The sequence below is a fragment of the Tupaia chinensis genome, unplaced genomic scaffold, assembly GCF_000334495.1.
Source record: "Tupaia chinensis unplaced genomic scaffold, TupChi_1.0 Scaffold000564_1, whole genome shotgun sequence".
Taxonomy (NCBI): domain Eukaryota; kingdom Metazoa; phylum Chordata; class Mammalia; order Scandentia; family Tupaiidae; genus Tupaia; species Tupaia belangeri.
This window is the reverse complement of record NW_006160077.1, coordinates 13,587-31,242: the sequence shown is the minus strand read 5'-3', so window position 1 is coordinate 31,242 and position 17,656 is coordinate 13,587. Positions and strand designations below refer to the sequence as shown.

General features: G+C 36.9%; 1 protein-coding gene across 1 annotated transcript; it reads right to left on the bottom strand.

Annotated features, from left to right (window-relative positions):
• Nucleotides 1–14,447: 14,447 nt before the first annotated feature.
• On the bottom strand, nucleotides 14,448–15,290 carry LOC102485812 (olfactory receptor 4C15). The gene has a single exon (XM_006157898.3). It carries the CDS (start codon nucleotides 15,282–15,284, stop codon nucleotides 14,448–14,450), a length of 837 nt encoding a protein of 278 aa, XP_006157960.2. The 5' UTR covers nucleotides 15,285–15,290.
• Between the last annotated feature and the right edge of the window lie 2,366 nt (nucleotides 15,291–17,656).

Genomic DNA, 17,656 nt, shown 5'->3' with positions numbered 1-17,656 from the left:
TACATATGTCCTTATCAGTGAGGTATGTTTCTTGTAAGCAGCATATAGATGGCTTCCATTTTTTTATCCATTCAGCCAGTCTATATTTTTTAGTGGGAGAATTTAATCCATTAACATTCAATGTTATTATTAATATTTGTGCATTTCTACCTGCCATTTTGTTAGCCATTTTATCAGTTGTTTTTTGTTCTGCTATTTTTGATTATCTCTATTTATCCTGATACAACATTCCCCTCAATATTTCCTGTAGAGTTGGTCTATTATTGGTGAATTCTTTTAGTTTTGTTTATCTGGAAATAATTTCATTTCATTTGTTCTTCCCTTTTGAAGGATAATCTTGCTGGATATAGTATTCTTTTTTTTTTTGGATATAGTATTCTTGATTAAAGTTGTGTTTTCTTTTTAATATTTTGAATATATCTTCTCATTTCTTCAGTTGAAAGATCTGATATTAGCCTAATGGGATAACCTTTATAAATAACTTGATGATTTTCTCTGCCATTTTTAAAATATTGTTTTTCTCTTTAAATTTTACCGATCTGGCTATGATGTGCTAGGGGTAGGATTTTTTTGTGTTGATGCTATTGGGAATCCGTTTTATTTCTTGGGTTTGAATTTCTTTCTGTTTCTCTATATTTAAATATTTCCAAATAGCATTTTATGAAAGAGATTTTCCATGTCTTTAGCAGATTCTTCACCTTCTGGAATACTCACTACATGGATAATCGGGCATCTCATGGTACCTAGGATTTTGTGTATGCTGTTCTCATTTTTGTGTTTGTTTACTTGTTTCATTCTTTTTGATGATTTGGTCTATGTTGGAGACTTTGTCTTCAAGGTCAGAAATTCTCATGGCCCAATCTGCTGTTAATACTTTCAAGGGAGACTTTAATTTCTTGTATTATAGTCTTCATTTTGTGAAGCTCTGCTTGATTCTTGTTTAGGGTGTCTATTTCTTTATGAAATTCCTCTTTCATGTTCTGAAATTATTTTCTCATTTTCTTGAACTTACTGTCTGTTTTATCTTGCATCTTGTTAGATTTTGTCACCATGAATATTTTGAATTGTTTTTCTCTGTGTTTTCCATTGTTGGTAAGAGGCTACTACAATTACCTAGGGGAGAGGTACCACCTTGTTTTCTCATGTTTATTCATAATCTGGGCCTTGCTTCCCAGGTGTGTTCCTGTTGGAGGTCTGTGTCTCCCTGGTCAGAACAGTTATGGGTAATTTTAGGTATTTGGCTCCTTTACCAAATGTTTGGTTCTTGACGAGGTGGTAGAAAGCTAAAGAGATATAAATTGATGAAGAAGATGAAGTCCTGTACTGCGCTTTGGATAGCACTCCCTAAAGCCTGCCCAGACCAGCTCAAGACTCCTGGCAGGTTAGTGGGTCGAAGCTAGGCTGCTGGAATGGTGGAGGGCAGAGTCCCAAAGTTTCAAAGCTGTTCCCAGGTGGGGACAGAAGTCTGACTATTTTTCCTATTTTTCCAAAATCTTTTCAAAAAGGGACTGGGGAAGTCATGCCCACAAACATTAACAGACCATTTATTTTCTATTAACAGGATTCTTTCTCCCTCCTGTTCCTGGCATAGTATCTTTGAGATGTATATTTCAACCCATTACAGTATATTCTTTTGCTTATCCATTCTCAGAACACTTCCCTTTTCCTTGAGATGTAGATTAAGCCTTTCTTTAACTAAGTGAGACTCTGTCTAAAAGAGCCAGGTGGGTCTCGCCTTTTTGGGTCAAACAAATAGAAAATCTTTTCACTAAATGTGTCTGTCAATCTCAAAAGCAAATAAAAGGAACTTCTGTACATGATCACCCCAAGAAAAGGCATGTACGCCTCTTCTCCAGCCTAGGTCACTCACAGTTGGCTTGGAAATAAACCGTATTTTTCCATCGACACAGGCCTGAGTGAGGACTCATCCTAAAGCCTACTGGCTTTATTCTATTTTGATATTTTAGTTAATTTCCAGAGTGCATATACCCCCACAGAGATAGCCAGAGAGACAAAGAGAGAGAGGAAGGGAGGGAGCAGCCCATAATGGGGGATGGTCATGTTGCAATCCCTTCTCTTCCATTTCTCAGTCCTATTGGAATTCTATGAATTCACACACAAATGCCCAGCATGTTTTCAAGCCTCTGGGGAGGTTTGAGATTTGAACCGTGGTCAGCCACATGGGATCTGATAACCACTAAGCTCTGGGCTTGGTACTAGAGTTATACTTTAAATGTGTGATATTGAAGTTTTCAACCAGATTCTCTGAAAGTCCTATATTCAGGAAGTTAATAGCAATTATCTTTAATTTGAATGAATTTTTCAAAATTACTAACTTGAATTGTCCACTTACCCATAATAAAACTACAAAATCTGAATAAAGTGTCACATTTCTTTGTAGTCCAGATGAAATAATATTAGTTCAATGTATTAACTAAGGATGTTGTAATAACTACAAGATCCGATTGGCAGTCCCAATTACCTCTGAATAGAAACAAGGAATTAGCTATCACTTAATTTCAATACATTAAGGTCCTAATGGGTAAATAAAGACAAAAACAGAGTAGGGAGAGATCTTTGCTCTGAGGATTGAATAGTTAGGTGAGAAGTATAAATGAAAAACCATAAGGAGAGAATCTCACATTGTTTCAGATAAATACAGAGTAGCTTCTATTAAGGCTACATTCATTAAATTGGAAAGTTGTGAGATAAATTAGTGGACAGATAATAAACAACCATGAGTCAGATTGCAGAATTCTATTTTGTTTGCTTTAAATGAGCAAAGAAAGGTTTGGAGCCATCAATACAGGAAAGCAGCATTTGACAAAGTATGTACATTAGCTCAGCTCAACACTGCTTCAGTTTTATCATTGAGGGAAGGGGGAGAGAGAGAGAGAAAGAAATCACACCTCATCATTGTTGAGGGGACCACGCTGCAATTACATACATGTACACCACTGTTTCTCAAGCTGCTGGGTCCTGGACTCCAAATGTGCAGTTGACCTCCATATCATCAGCTGGCCCTGAAAGCAACTTTTATGGAGACACACTGAGTGTGAATTCCATTAGATCAGCCTCAAAGAGCCAATGTAAAGGAAATATTTTAGTCAAAAAATGACAGCGGCAGCTGGGTTCCAGGTGTCTCACTGTTTACGTCACTCCAGCTCACAGCTTCAGTGGCCCACGGCCTATGTCGAGGGACGTCCATTGTGAGGAGGGCCCAGATTGCATGTAGAGTGCTCCTGGGGTTAGGAGTGAATGTCTTCCTGAAGTCGCACAATGAGGAGCATGAAAGACCTGAGTTCATCATCTACCCCCATCTCCACATCAGGTTCAAGCCCTTCCCCTGGGGAAATGGTAACCATATTCCATTCCATAACCTCATGTGAGTTCACTTCCGACTGACTATAATAAAGATAACCTGGACTACTACCCAGGCACTTGGGACCACAGCTCTGGCTTGGACCATTTCTTCACACAGGAACCAGAAAAGTGTATGGGACGTTAAATTCATTTTCTTCACTTGTAGAAAATACTAACTACTGATCTTCCATTTGTGCTTGCAGCAAGAGATGGCTTAAATAAATAACTTAAATTTTTTAAAAAATTTCAAATAGACTGATAAACCATATTTTTATGGGAAAAAAGATTTCCAATGAAGTATATTTTTCATAGCTTCAACTCTGATTTGCACGGAATGTAAATCCTAAGAAGTTTAAGTAAAGCATGCAAACTGTATGTCATAGAGATTTACTAATACTTTCTGTCACTGGGGGTTATTGAGTATAAGTAGTTCACAGAGAAAGGGGACTTTGCATGTGGACATTCTACATACAGTTTCTCTCTAGAATTATTGGGCTAGGCAAAACAAGATCCATGACAGAGTGGAGTAGACAGCTTTAAAAAATAGGGAAGTTTCTTAATTTGGTTCTTGAAAATTCTATGAAAGAAACTATTCCTGTGCTCTCAGGGAGAAACAACTCTGAAGCCAACTCTCTTCACACAGTTTCACTTTTAGAAAAGTGTGAATTAAATGTTTTTTCCTTTTTCTGAATTATATATTTATAATAACTCCCACAAAAAAAATTAAATGTCTAATGCTTTCAGTCTCAGGAGCTTCAAGAAAATCACAATTCCAAACCCAGACTGAAGGATGTCCAATGAGTTACTTAGATTCAACAGTTTAAGGACAGTTGCAAGCCATAGGGATAATTATATCTCAAGTCATTTTGAATTGCAACTGAGGAAATTTGGTCCCCTTTTTAGATGATTTACTTACGTCTGCTTCTTCTATAATTCTGAATGTCTTTCAGGCCAGTTAAGGTTCAACCAGTTAAAACATCAGAAAGTTCATGGAAAGTATACATTATAAAAAACTTGTGTATGTATTTCAAAATTGTTTTGTACCAAGATATACTTTTACTACTCGTTATAACATGTATAAACAAAATCTAGTTTAAAGCACTGAGAAGGACAATTTATGAGTTTGAAAATTGTCCCTATGAGACCAACAATTTAAATAAGAACAAATATAAAAATTATGGTTCTGCTTGGGTAGAAGGATGGTGAAATAATTGATGTTTTAAGAAAAGAAGCAAGCCAGGCTATGAAGGAGAGACATTGTTTGTCCCCACTTAATATATACTGAATGTACACACTCTATGACTGAAATTGATTTACTAAAGGATATAGAAACACAGTAAATGGATGTAAATAACAGATATAGAGTGTGTGAAAGAGTAGAGTCTGAGGCAGGACATTTAGAACAAAAATAGAGAGGCAAAGCATTAATTGGACAAAGAAATGTGGTAAAATATATTGAACATAATTTTATAGTTTTATCAACTGGACTAGAAAGAAATGTTCACATGTTGAAATATTCACTTTGTAGCTAAATAATGTGATCAAATGTATAAAAGAAAATGAAATAAACTATCCACATCAATATGCCAGGAAAAATTAATCTTGTCCAAGCCCTAATTGGAGAGAAAGAATGGTTAAGAGCAGAAACAATAACTAACACCATAGACATTTCAATTGGTTAAGTTTTTAGACAGCTCTGATGTAAATTAAAGTTGAGCAAACTTTTGCACTAAAAATGCCCAAACTTCTGCACCCAGATCAGGAAAATTTTAAGCAAGTGAGATTATAGTAGGAGGATGTTCCAGAACAGAGAAAGATAATGAGGATATTTGGATTTTTTAAGTATGCATGTACAACCTGTAGTGACCTTGTAGCTCTGTCCCCATAGCAACTCAGCAATTCTGTAATTTCATGTATGCTTGTATATCTGACAGCCTAGCAGCCGAGTGTATACTTGCATAATTCTGTAACAACCTTATCATATTGCCACAGCCTTGCAGTGTAAAGACCTGAATGAATCGTAAGGGGAAGCAGGTCAAGGGACTTGAAAAAGGATTGACAGAAAAAACCAGGGTTTGGGTAGTCTTGTGGTCTCTGTGTGGAGAATGCTATGGTCCCTGGTTGTTACATGCTCATTCTTTTATAGGGTCTGTGCTTATAGGGAGGGCAAAGTCTGGGGTTTTCTGTTATTGTTTGCAGCTGTTGAACTTCTTACACCTCACGGTTTTAAACAAGCTTCTCCTGGCTTGCTCTAGCTGATACTCAGCTGTCTTCAATCTGTACTGCCCTGCAGTACAGCAGTAGACTATATCCTTTGTTTGTTTGGTTTTTTTTTGTTATTTTTTTTAGAATTATTTTATTTAACTTTGTTTGTTTATTTATTTATTTTAATTTGACCAGAAAGGGACAGGAGAGAAAGAGAGAGAGAAGGTAAGTGAGAAGGCAAGCCTCCAGGTCTAAGACTTGAACCACGATCAGCCATGTCATGATCAGCCATGTGGGAGTCCAGGACTTTCTTTTTTTTTTTTAAATAATTATTTTATTTTTTTATTTATTCATTCATTTATTTCTTAATTTGACCAGCGAGAGACAGAGGGTGAGAGTGAGAGAGAAAGTAAGTGAGAAAGCAAGCCACCAGATTCAGGATTTGAACCCGGGTCGGCCATGTGGGAGTGTCCAGTGCCTTAACCACCAGGCCACCTGCTGGTCCCAAGGGAGTCCAGGACTTTCAACCACCATGCCACCTGCCAGCCCTGCAGACTATATCTTTATTAGAGCTTTTGCTTGCTCTCTGTACATCTCTAATTTATCTACTTTAAAGGTATTTTGCACAGATTTGGCACACTCTACATCATATATGTTATTTTATATGAGTTACCCAATAAAAAATAACCAAAAGTGTGTATAACCATATAAGGGGGACAAAGAGACTAAAAAGAATAAAAGGAGGAGCCCGTGGAAATTTGGGGCTCAGTCTTTGTCTATTAATCTGCTGAGCAAGTGTCAGCACTAACATGTCACTATTTTCCTGCGAAAGTTTCAATGTCCTGTCTCTCTCGCTAAATATTCCACAACAAGACCTGAAGCCCTTCTTCATAGAATCATATCAGGAAATGAAACATAGCTTTACCAGTACAATCCCAAAGCTGATACACAATCAACACAATGGCTAACAAAAGGTGGGTGAAAGTGTCCAATCAGAGCAAAGTAAGACCAGTCAAGAGCAAAGGTCATGGCAACAGTTTTTTGTATGCTCAAATTATTTTGCTTGTTGACTTTTTGAAGGGATCAAGAAATGGACGAATATACAGTGTATTCATGCTAGAAAAATTCACACTTTGTATGCTGTAATGATATACAGTGATTGAATGCAAAATAAAAGTAGAAAAGTAAAGAAAAATTAAAAAGAAAGGATGACATTTGCTTATGATGGGAGTGTTTTATTTATCTTTTTAGAGAGGTTTTTGCTATAGGGTGCGTGTGCTCACTAGAAAGACAGAGAAAGACAGAGAGACAGCGAGAAATCCCCCACCAGGGGAGATGGCCATGCCATAATCCCTTCTCCTCCATTCTCCTCTCGGGATCTTGGGCATGCATGCACACACACACCTGGTGTGAGCTTAAGCCACAGGGTCTGGGACTAAAACTGTAGTCAACTACATGGGAGTCCAGCGACATAGCCATTACATTAACTGCTGGTCCCTCATGGGAGTGTTTTGAGAATGTCAGTCAAAGCATTAACACAGAAACACTGGTAAGTTTTCACTAGAAAGTCCTTTACCACGACAATATTCCTGCTCATTTCTCTCATTACACAAAAGCAATTTTGCCAGTTTGGGTAGAAAATCATTAGACAGCCACCTTAAGTCCTGATTTGGCTTCTTTTGATTTCATCTTCTAATCTTAAAAAAAAAAATCTTTAAAATAAAAAATCCATTTCATTCTCAGTTAATAATGTAAAACAGACTGTTTTGTTATAATTAAATTTCTATTAATAGGATCTTAGTTCTTTTGGATGGACAAACTGACTAGCATGATTGCTTACAAAAGTATCTTGAACTTGATTGTGCATATGTTGATTAAGATTATATTCTTATCTTTTAATTTCACTTTTCCATTAACTTTTTTTAATCTTTTTTTTGGAGAGGTTTTTGCTATAGGGTGCATGCGCTTACCAGACTGAGAGAGACAGAGAGACAGAAAGCAAGAAATTGTGTGGCCGCAATCCCTTACCCTTCTCCATTTTCCTCTCTCGATCTTAGGCACGCACGTACACATGCCCGGCGTGAGTTTTTTTAAGCCACCGGGTCCGGGACATGAACCACGGTGGACTACATGGGAGTCCAGTGACATAGACATTACGCTAACTGCTGATCCCACTTTTCCATTAACTTTTTGAAGTACCCCTGTACATTGTGACCGCAATCCCTTACCCTTCTCCATTTTCCTCTCTCGATCTTAGGCACGCACGTACACATGCCCGGCGTGAGTTTTTTTAAGCCACCGGGTCCGGGACATGAACCACGGTGGACTACATGGGAGTCCAGTGACATAGACATTACGCTAACTGCTGATCCCACTTTCCCATTAACTTTTTGAAGTACCCCTGTACATGTTGTAGACACGAGTCCTGACTACATCACTTATACACTATGTGAGTTCAAGAAAGTTTCTTAACTTCTTTGGGTTTCATTTCTTCTTCTGTAAAAGTTAAATAGTAATAGTAACTATTAATTGACTTTAACATTATTGATGTTATGTTCTTTCATTTCTAATCTCATCTATGTTTTTAAATCAATGTAAACAGTAAAAAAGGAGAGAGAACAGAAAAAGAAAAGAATTACTGAATATTGTCTTGTGTGTATACACTTCTAAAGACATGACTTTCCACTCTCACAAAAGTAGATAACTTAATTTGAAATGTCATTACAAAGTAATAAACTGTTAAAGGAAAAAAAAAATAAACCACCTGATTTAATAGAGTTTTGGTTTTTTTTGTTTGTTTTTTTTAATTTCTTTTTGGAGAGGTTTTCACTATAGGGCGCGTGCACTCGCCAGAAAGACAGAGAGACAGAGAGACAGAAAGCAGGAAATCACCCCCCAGGAAGGATGGCCCCACCACAGTCCCTTCTCCTCCATTCTCTTCTCAGGATCTTGGGCACGCACGCACACGCGCCCAGTGTGAGTTTAAGCCACTGGGTCCAGGACTTGAACCGTGATCAACTACGTGGGAGCTCAGCCACATAGTCATTACGCTAACTGCTGGTCCACCGATTTAATAGAGTTTTAACTGAGCAAATCTTAACATAATTTAAATTGGGCAGTTGTCTTCGAACTTCTGGACAACTCTAACTTTGTGGCTGCATGGTATTTAAGTTCCTGAAAAGGAAAGCGACATCGACAGGACTGGGAACATGACATACAAAAAATAAAACTGAAGGAAAGAGGTAGGAAAACAATTTAGGTTGGTTACATTCTAAAGTATCTGCATTAACACAATTTTTAAAAGGTGGGATGCCTGTGATTGACTGATGCCTAGTTTCTGTGATTGGCCGTAACCTAGCAAGAAAGAAAGAAAAAAATGAGGTGACAGTTTGTTTATGGAAACCAAGCAGGAGTACGGAGGCTTTTTTTTTTATATTCTTTAACAAAAATATAAGAAAGATTATATTTCAAAATTATTTTTCTTAGAGACCACATTACTACCCATAATTCCTGCTAGATATTTCATTATATGCTATGTATGCACAATGAGGATTAAGTGAGCTGTCCAGAGAGAGGTGAAAAGAGAGGTAGAAGACGGAAATTGAAATGAGAGAATGACAAATAGATTGCACCATGCTTTACTTTTGCTGAAGCGCATAGTGATAACCAGCAAGTGGAAATGTCTTAGAGTAACAACTTAAAGAAAATAATACCTGAACTCCTGGCCTCTTTTCAAAAATTATTTTATTTACTTTTATCTATCATTATTATTATCTAATTTGATCAGAAAGACACATGGAGAAAAGAGAAGGAAAGCAAGAAAGCAAGTCACCAGCTCTGGGTCTTGAACAACAGTCAGCCATGTGGGACTCCAGCACCTTTACCACCATGTCATTTGCTGGCCACTCTTTTTTTTATTTAATTGTAATTTTTAATGTACATATAATAATTATAGCCCTAAACTAACCTCCTTCCATTAAGAGTGTGATCTACTCAGGCCTAGTGGAAAAAAATAGCAGAAAATAGTTTCAAAAAATACCATTAAACTGACCAAAGTCAGGAAGGAATCTACCAATGATGTCTTGAAGTCCCCTCAAGTTTTAAGTAGACTGATCCTGAGTGTTCATTAGATATTCATTGCAGACTGAATCACCAGGTTAAGTAGATTCCAGGTTCTGCCAAAGCATGGGGAGAGTTTAATTGTATGCAGTTGATTTTGTTCATTCAGTCACAGTGACTATGGAAATGGGAATAGATTCTGGGTTTTGGTCCATTTTTGTCTCACATGTAATCTTAGGATTAATTAGGACCTAACTATAAACTTTTAAAGTTATAACTCAGTAAGGTAAGGTTCTCACTAAATGATTCATTAATTGTGATCAGATTAAACCCAACTAATAAAATAAAAAGTGAGGTATGATTAGACATACTTTCAGGGACAGCAGGTGGCATGGTGGTTAAGATTCTGGATTCCCACATGGTTGAACATGGTTCAAGTCCAGAACCTGAGGGATTGAAAATCATGCCTGCTACATGTGTGTGCATCCCCAAAGTCTTGTGAGGAAAATAAAAGAAAAGGGATTGTGGTGTGGACATCCTCCCTGGGGCAGCGATTTCTTAATTTTTCTCTGTCTCTGTCTCTTTCAGGTAAGTGTACAAGACCTATTGCAAAACCTTAAAAAAAGAAAGAAAGAACTTCAAAATAAATATCAAGTCATTAAAAGTAAAATTAATATTTCTAGAAGATGGGAAAGGAAATGGAAAATTAGAGTGAGGAAAAAGGTGAGAACAAAGCTATTATTTTATATTTTAATTTTAGTGCAGATATATGGAAATTAACTAAAATACATAATTTATTTTAAATATCCTTTGTTATGTCTAAGTATATAGTGTGGTTATGGTCAAGATTTAGGGGCTAATACCAGCAATAAGTGCACTAACTTTGCCAAGTGACATTTTTAGTGTGTTAATATTAGAGACAGGCCTTGAGTGAGTATGGGAAGATATGTAATTTATTCATTCATTCTGCATATGTTTACAGAGTTTCTACACCAGGCTGTTCTAGACACTAGTGATACATCAGTGAATGAAAGACAAAAAGAATCCCTACTTCACAGTTTTACTGTCTATTAGATGAAATAAACAAAATCACATATAAATAAATTCTATAGTAAATCATATTAAATCTATAGTAAATCATATAAGTGATTTGAAAAAATAAAGAGATGGTGTTGAAGGGGCTTAAGGAGGGGACCAGCAGTTAGCCTAATGGCTATGTCACTGGACTCTCATGTAGTCGACTGCAGTTCACGTCCTGGACCTGGTGGCTTAAAACTCATGCCGGGCATGTGCATGTGTGCGTGTGTGCCCAAGAGGAGAATGGAGGAGAAGGGATTGCGGTGTGGCCATCCCTACTGGGGGGTGATTTCTCACTTTCTGTCTCTCTGTCTCTCTCTGTCTTTCTGGTGGGCTCACGCACCTTATAGCAAAAACCTCTCCCCCAAAAAAGGGGGGGAGGGGCTTAAGGAAAGCCAAGGTGAGGAGAAACTACATTTTTCAATCTTCTTAATTAAAAAAAAAATTAATGTTTTTGCCATAAGGCAATGTGTACTCATTGGAGAGACAGAGAGAGACAGTGAGAGGGAAAGTGAGAAATCAGCCCTCAGGGAAGATTGCCACATCACAAATCTGTCTCCTCCACTGTCCTCCCAAGATCTTGGGCACACTCAGTGTGAGTTTCAAGACCAAGACTCAAACTGTGGTCGGCCATGTGGAAGTCCAGTGCCTTAACCACTAAGCCACCTTCTGGCCCTAGTTTTTAAAAGAGTGAGCAGAATAGCACTCAGAAAGAAGGAAAGGAGAAGCTGAGCCATAAAACAAGCATAAGAAAGGGAAAGGATCTAAGCCAGGGAAGATAGATGAAATGTAGGAAGAGGTTCCGGTGTCTTCACCAGAAGGAAAGAAGCCCAGTGTATCTGGAACAGAGTGAGTGAGAAGAAGCAAGGGAGGTCACAGTGATCACAATCTGTAGTCTTGGAGGTCATGGTTTGGACTTTGTCTTTTCTTCTGGTATATTGGAGAACCTCTGCAAGATTTTGCGCAAAGTCATGATTTGACTTGATCTATGATTTAGTGTACTCTCATTCCTGAATTGATTTATGTTTTGTTTTTGTTTTTGTTTTTCTAATTTTGTCATGTAGTTCTTGTATATTTTAAAACGTCTTATCTCATTTTTGTACAGAATTTAATTTAACTATGTAATAGTACATCTTATTCTGTTCACCCAAATAGGAGTAAAAAGCTTAGGTAGATCTATTTTAGTATTTATTTTTTCCTCTCCCGTTACTTTTTTCTCCTTGAGTATTATTACCAGAGTCCGTAGTATGAGATTAGAAGTTAAAATAATAAAAGGTATTTGTATTTAATATATGATGACCCAAACATGAGATTGTAATTATTGCAACAACCTGACCAGGATAATGTTATATTTTATGGCATGTCAAATCTTGAATTCACATATTAATAAATTATTTCAGTCAGAGATACCAGCTTCTCATTTCTCTAGCTAGTTCTTAAGGATAAATGAACGAATGAACAATAAAAACCTCTATGGAGAGGGGAAAAGACATAAAGGAGCTAACTTTGCTGTGACAACAGAGAGATGATGGAGAAGTGAGGGAAGGGAGAGAGGCAAGTTCCCAGGAATGTGCAGCCCATCACAGACTTGGTCTACTGCAGTGTCTATGCTTTGGTGAGATGATATTTTAGACCCCAGCATTAATTTCTCATGGACTTTCCCATGAGAGAGCAATCAAATATTTTCTATTTTCTATAATATCCATTTTTTTTGAGAGGCTTTTCGCTATAGGGCGCATGTGCTCGCCAGACAGACAGAGACATAGAGACAGAAAGCGAGAAATCACCCCCCAGGGGGGATGGTCATGCCGCAATCCCTTCTCCTCCATTCTCCTCCTGGGATCCTGGGCATGCACGCACATGTGCCCGGCGTGAGTTTTAAGCCATGGGGTCCAAGATGCAAATGGCGGTCGACTACGTGGGAGTCCAGCGACATAGCCATTACGCTAACTGCTGGTTCCCTATAATATCCATTTTGAGGAAGAAAACTAATGCCATATGTAGTTCCATGATGTTGGACTTGGCATGCAAGATTAAGCAAAGAAAGAAAAGATAATTATTTAATACTTTTATCTATAATAATTAATGAACATTTTATTAACATTAATGTGCTAAGGGAAACTAAAATATTTTGCTAAAAGTAAATTTATTGTAGAAGCTACAAAGCAACCTGAAACAAATAAGTCTTAACTATGAATGATATAAATTTTAATGGTCTCTTTATTAAAAAAAAAAGATTATTTATTTCTTTTCTTTATTTCTTTCATGAGCAAAAGAGACAGCACCCCTCCCCTAACAAGGTCTTAACACCACAATCCAACCTCACTTTCAGCTAGCATGGGATCACGGGCACACAAATGCCTGGTATATTCAGGGAGGTCTCCGGATGTAAACTGGGAACCTTCTCATGTGACTCGGCATTGGAGTGTCATATTTTACTGCTGCACTACTGTCAGGCCCCATTCACTTTATTGACAATTGTTCACACAGAATTATTTTCACTTGGGTAAACAAAGTAAAAAACAAGTCAAATCATTCAGTAAATTGAAATGTAATCTTCTTTGGAAATCTTTTTAGTCTCAGATGATTTTAGATTCTGTTTTTCTCTTTGTATTTAATTTATCAGAGGGTGCTTGTGGGACAAGAATAGAGGAGTAGAAAGTAACAAATCATACCCCTCGGGAATGGTATGCTGCAATCCCTTCTCCTCCATTTCTCACTCCTTTTGGATTCTGCAAACCCATGCACATATACCCAACATGTTTGTCAAGCCATATGGTTCAGGATATAAACCTTGCCTTGTGGAATTCCCGCCACATTAATCACCATGTCATCACCTTACCCAATGGTTTCATTTTCTATTTGCCTTGAAAGGTTAAAAAATTTCTCATTACACATGCAGATTTGGTACATCTTCTGCTAGTAACAGGGCCTCTCAATAGTTCTCTTTTATTTCACTGTTATAAAAGATAGCCAAATCTGTCCCTGTCTTTCTCCCTTCACTAAATAGTAAGAGATGATCAGATAACCTAAGAGCATCTCATCCACAGGCAAGACTGGGCCAATCAGGTTTTATTTCTCAAAAAATTTACCAGGTTACTCAGATTTTGTAGTGGGTGGTAAAACCACTTTAAATGATGTAATCATGTGATACAAGAACATCTAGAGTTGAGGTTTTGTGAGTATCTGTTTAGATTCCTAGTGATTTTTCATCAGTCATTGAGAACTGTGTCCTAAAGACATGGGGGTCTTTAAAAATGCATAGGGAATAAGTATTATGAAAAAAAAATACATGATTTCAAGCAATTTTGTACTAAAATAAATTCATACTTTAATTCCATTTTCCATGAATTTTGAAAGTCCCTTAGTATAAACCTTGCACTTGAAATAGTTTGAATAAATTTTCAAAATCCCTAAGATATAATTTTCTTCCACAAACATTTTTCAGAGCATGGGAGTGAATGGCAAACAGTCTGACAGGTAATTTATCTTCTCTTTTTTTTTTCTGATTATATTCTAGGTAAGTACATAATTCAGCTCTCTTTAATTCACACATAATGATACTGAGTTGCAAACTAAGAGTTTTTAATTACTCTGTGGGTGAACACATCATTTTCTGCATCCTGTGTTAATTTTTTTCCATTCCATTACCTCCTGTCATGCATTATCCATCTACATAAAGTTTTGTCCAAGATCACTGTAAATTCTTTCCTCTTACCTTTATTTTTTTAAAAGTATAATGTTTATTTTTCATCATAAGCCATCACCAATCTGTTCCATACTTTTCTCATGGCGTTTTTCATGTCCTTATTTCTGAAAGTATAAATCATAGGATTGAGCATGGGAGTTAAGATAGTACAAAATATTGCCACAATTTTATCAAAAAAGAAAGCCGATGGAGGTCTGGAGTACATAAATATGCACGGGACAAAGAACAAAACCACAACAGCAATGTGAGATCCACAGGTGGAGAGAGCTTTCTGTCGCCCTTCAGAACTATGGGTCCTCAGTGAGAGCAAAATGACACCATAGGAGATAAGCAACAAGGTGAAGATTATGATGCAGATAAAGCCGCTGTTGGCAATCACCAAAAGGTGAAAGATATGAGTGTCCATGCACGCGAGCTTCAGCAATGGGTATAAGTCACACATGATGTGATCTATGACATTGGGGCCACAGAAGGGCAACTGGAAAGTAAAGAGAATTTGTATCATAGAATGCAAGAAGCCCCCTGTCCAGGCTACTCCCATCAGAATGCCACAGAGCCTCCAGTTCATGATAGAAGAGTAGTGCAAGGGCTTGCAAATGGCCACGTAACGGTCATAGGCCATGACTGTGAGGACAATCAGGGTGATAACAGAGGAGAAGCACGCATCCAGGAAGGATAGGAAGGCCAAGAAGAAGTACATGGGGGAACCCAGCAGGGCAGGGCTGCTGAGGATGGTCACCACAATTAGCATGTTGCCCCCGATGGTTGCGATGTACACAAACAAAAATACAATAAATACCATTTTCTGAATATTTGGATCCTGTGAAAGTCCTAGAAGGACAAAGTCAACTACCAAGCTTTGGTTTTGCATGATTTCCAAGGAAAAGATGAAGGACACACAGTATTCATAGAATCTGTAAGTATAAGAGAGAAGAACATTGCTTCAGATGAGTTTATAGCATGATAGTCATCAAAAAGTATACTTTTATAATTTTATATTCTGCTATATAGAAAATTACCTTCAATGCCTCTTTCATAATTGAGAACATAAATTAGAAATTTGTTAAAGGCAATGGTAAGAACATAGGAATAATTGAGGTGCAGAAAAATTATTTATCAAATACTTTAAAATAGCCAGATGAGGAAGGAAAACCTCCACATATGATAGCAATAAAAAATAAATTTTAGGGCCTCCAGATTGTACAGTGATTATGGTGCTAGACTCTGCCATGGCTGACCAAGGTTCAAGTCCTGGACCTGGCAGGTTGATTTCTCACTTTCTCTGTGTGTATGTGTGTGTGTGTGTGTGTGTGTGTGTGTGTATATATATAAATAAATAATTCTTTAAAATAATTTTGAAAACTATTTTTTAAAAATTAAATAGCTTTTAACTCAGGGGGGCCAGCTTTGACTATTTACTAGTGACTTTCTGGTGTGAACTTCTGAAAATCATTCTGAAGCCACATTTGAGTTCTGAGAAAAGAAGACTGGATATGATTAGTAATTCCTACTATTGGAATAGAATAAGAACAAGAATAGTTTGAAAACCATTCCCGATAAGAAAACTGCCTTATTTACAAATAGAATAAATAGTATAAAGTTTAAGATGCATTTGAAAATCATCACTAATTCTCAACTATTTCTTTAAAATACTGAACTGAATCTACAATTTAATGAATTAATTTATTCTTTATAAAAGAGGAATATCTCAGGAAACGTGTCTAGCTCTGTATCTCATGTAACAAGAAAGCATTATGTTGAGTTTCTTTTTTTAATTCATCATTTTAAAACAGGAATAGAGTTTTATCAAAACAACACCTATTTTAGAGTGCTATAGGTATCTAACAAAAATAATGAGAAGAAAGCAACCACTGAGGACCCTATTTTCTAGGAAATTGTCTACATTAGCATTTTTTTAAAAGTTCATCTACCTATTTTTTTTTTTAATGAGAGAGAGAGAGAGAAACAGGGAAAAAGAAGGTTTCTTGACAGATTTTCACCATGGTGTGGTCCTTACACTCAGCTCTTCAGCGAGCCAAGATCACAGGAAGAGCACAGGCATTCACAGCATGTTCAGGACCAGAACCTGGATCCAACATTATAATTGGGATGATGCAGCCAAGGCTATGTTAAGCCTCATTATCCCTATTTTACTGGTAGGATAGTCCATAAAGAATTTAAGTTCAAGAAAACAACATATGCTGGACCTGGGATTTTAACATTACAACGCTTTATTATAATACCCAAGTTCTTTCTGTGAGATCAACAGGTTAAGAAGTGGAGATTTTTCTTTTCAGTGAGAACTTCAGAGTGAAGATGGCCTTTCCATAGATTCAGTTCACCTGTGAAGGTTAAAGCACATGACTGGCTTGTTCCTGTTTGAATGAGACAACTCGATGAAGGAAATAGAGCAACTGATACAGAATTAGAAAACGAAAACCCAATCACTTACATATGGAAACTGGTAACAGCCAAATAGGTAAGAAATAAGAATATGTAGAATATAAGTCAAAATATTTGCTTTACTAATTATTTATCAATTATTTATACAATATGACTCAATCTGATCAAATACATCTCCTTAAGATATAAAAGATCTTCAAAATGTTCATGAAAATGTTTTATGAAAACAAATGCAGGATTTCAAATATTTAAAAAATTATTATTTTATTTATTCTTTATTTTTTAAGTTTCCTATTGGGCAAATGCATCCACCAAACAGAGACAGAGAAAGAGAGGGAAAGTGAGAAAGCAAGCCACCAAGTCCGGAACTCAAACTACAGTCGGTAATGTGGGAATACCACACCTTAATCAAAACTCAACCTGCTGGCTCCAAGACCTCAAAATTTTACTGCATAAAAATAAACTCATACTTTAATTCCTTTTTTTATATATATAGAGATTTTTGCTATAGGGCAGGTGTGCTTGTTGTGTAGAGAGAGAGAAAGTGAGAAATCACCCTAGGGAGATGATCATGCCACAGTCAAGATTTGGGGCATGTATGCATGCACACACACACACACACACACACACACACACACACACCCCACATGCCCAGTGTGATTTTCAAGCCAAATGGTCCTGGACTTGAACTGTGGTCAACCATATGAGAGTCCAGCAACGTAACCATTACATCATTGCTGATCAGTTTTCTACAAACTTTTTGAAGTTTATTTTATATCTATTTCAAACTTATATAACTACATTGTAAAGCAGAGATGTGCAAATAAATCTTACCTGCTC

Bases quoted from the DNA above. Each gene is read 5' to 3' on its own strand.
- LOC102485812 (XM_006157898.3), bottom strand. From the start codon at position 15,284: ATGCAAAACCAAAGCTTGGTAGTTGACTTTGTCCTTCTAGGACTTTCA.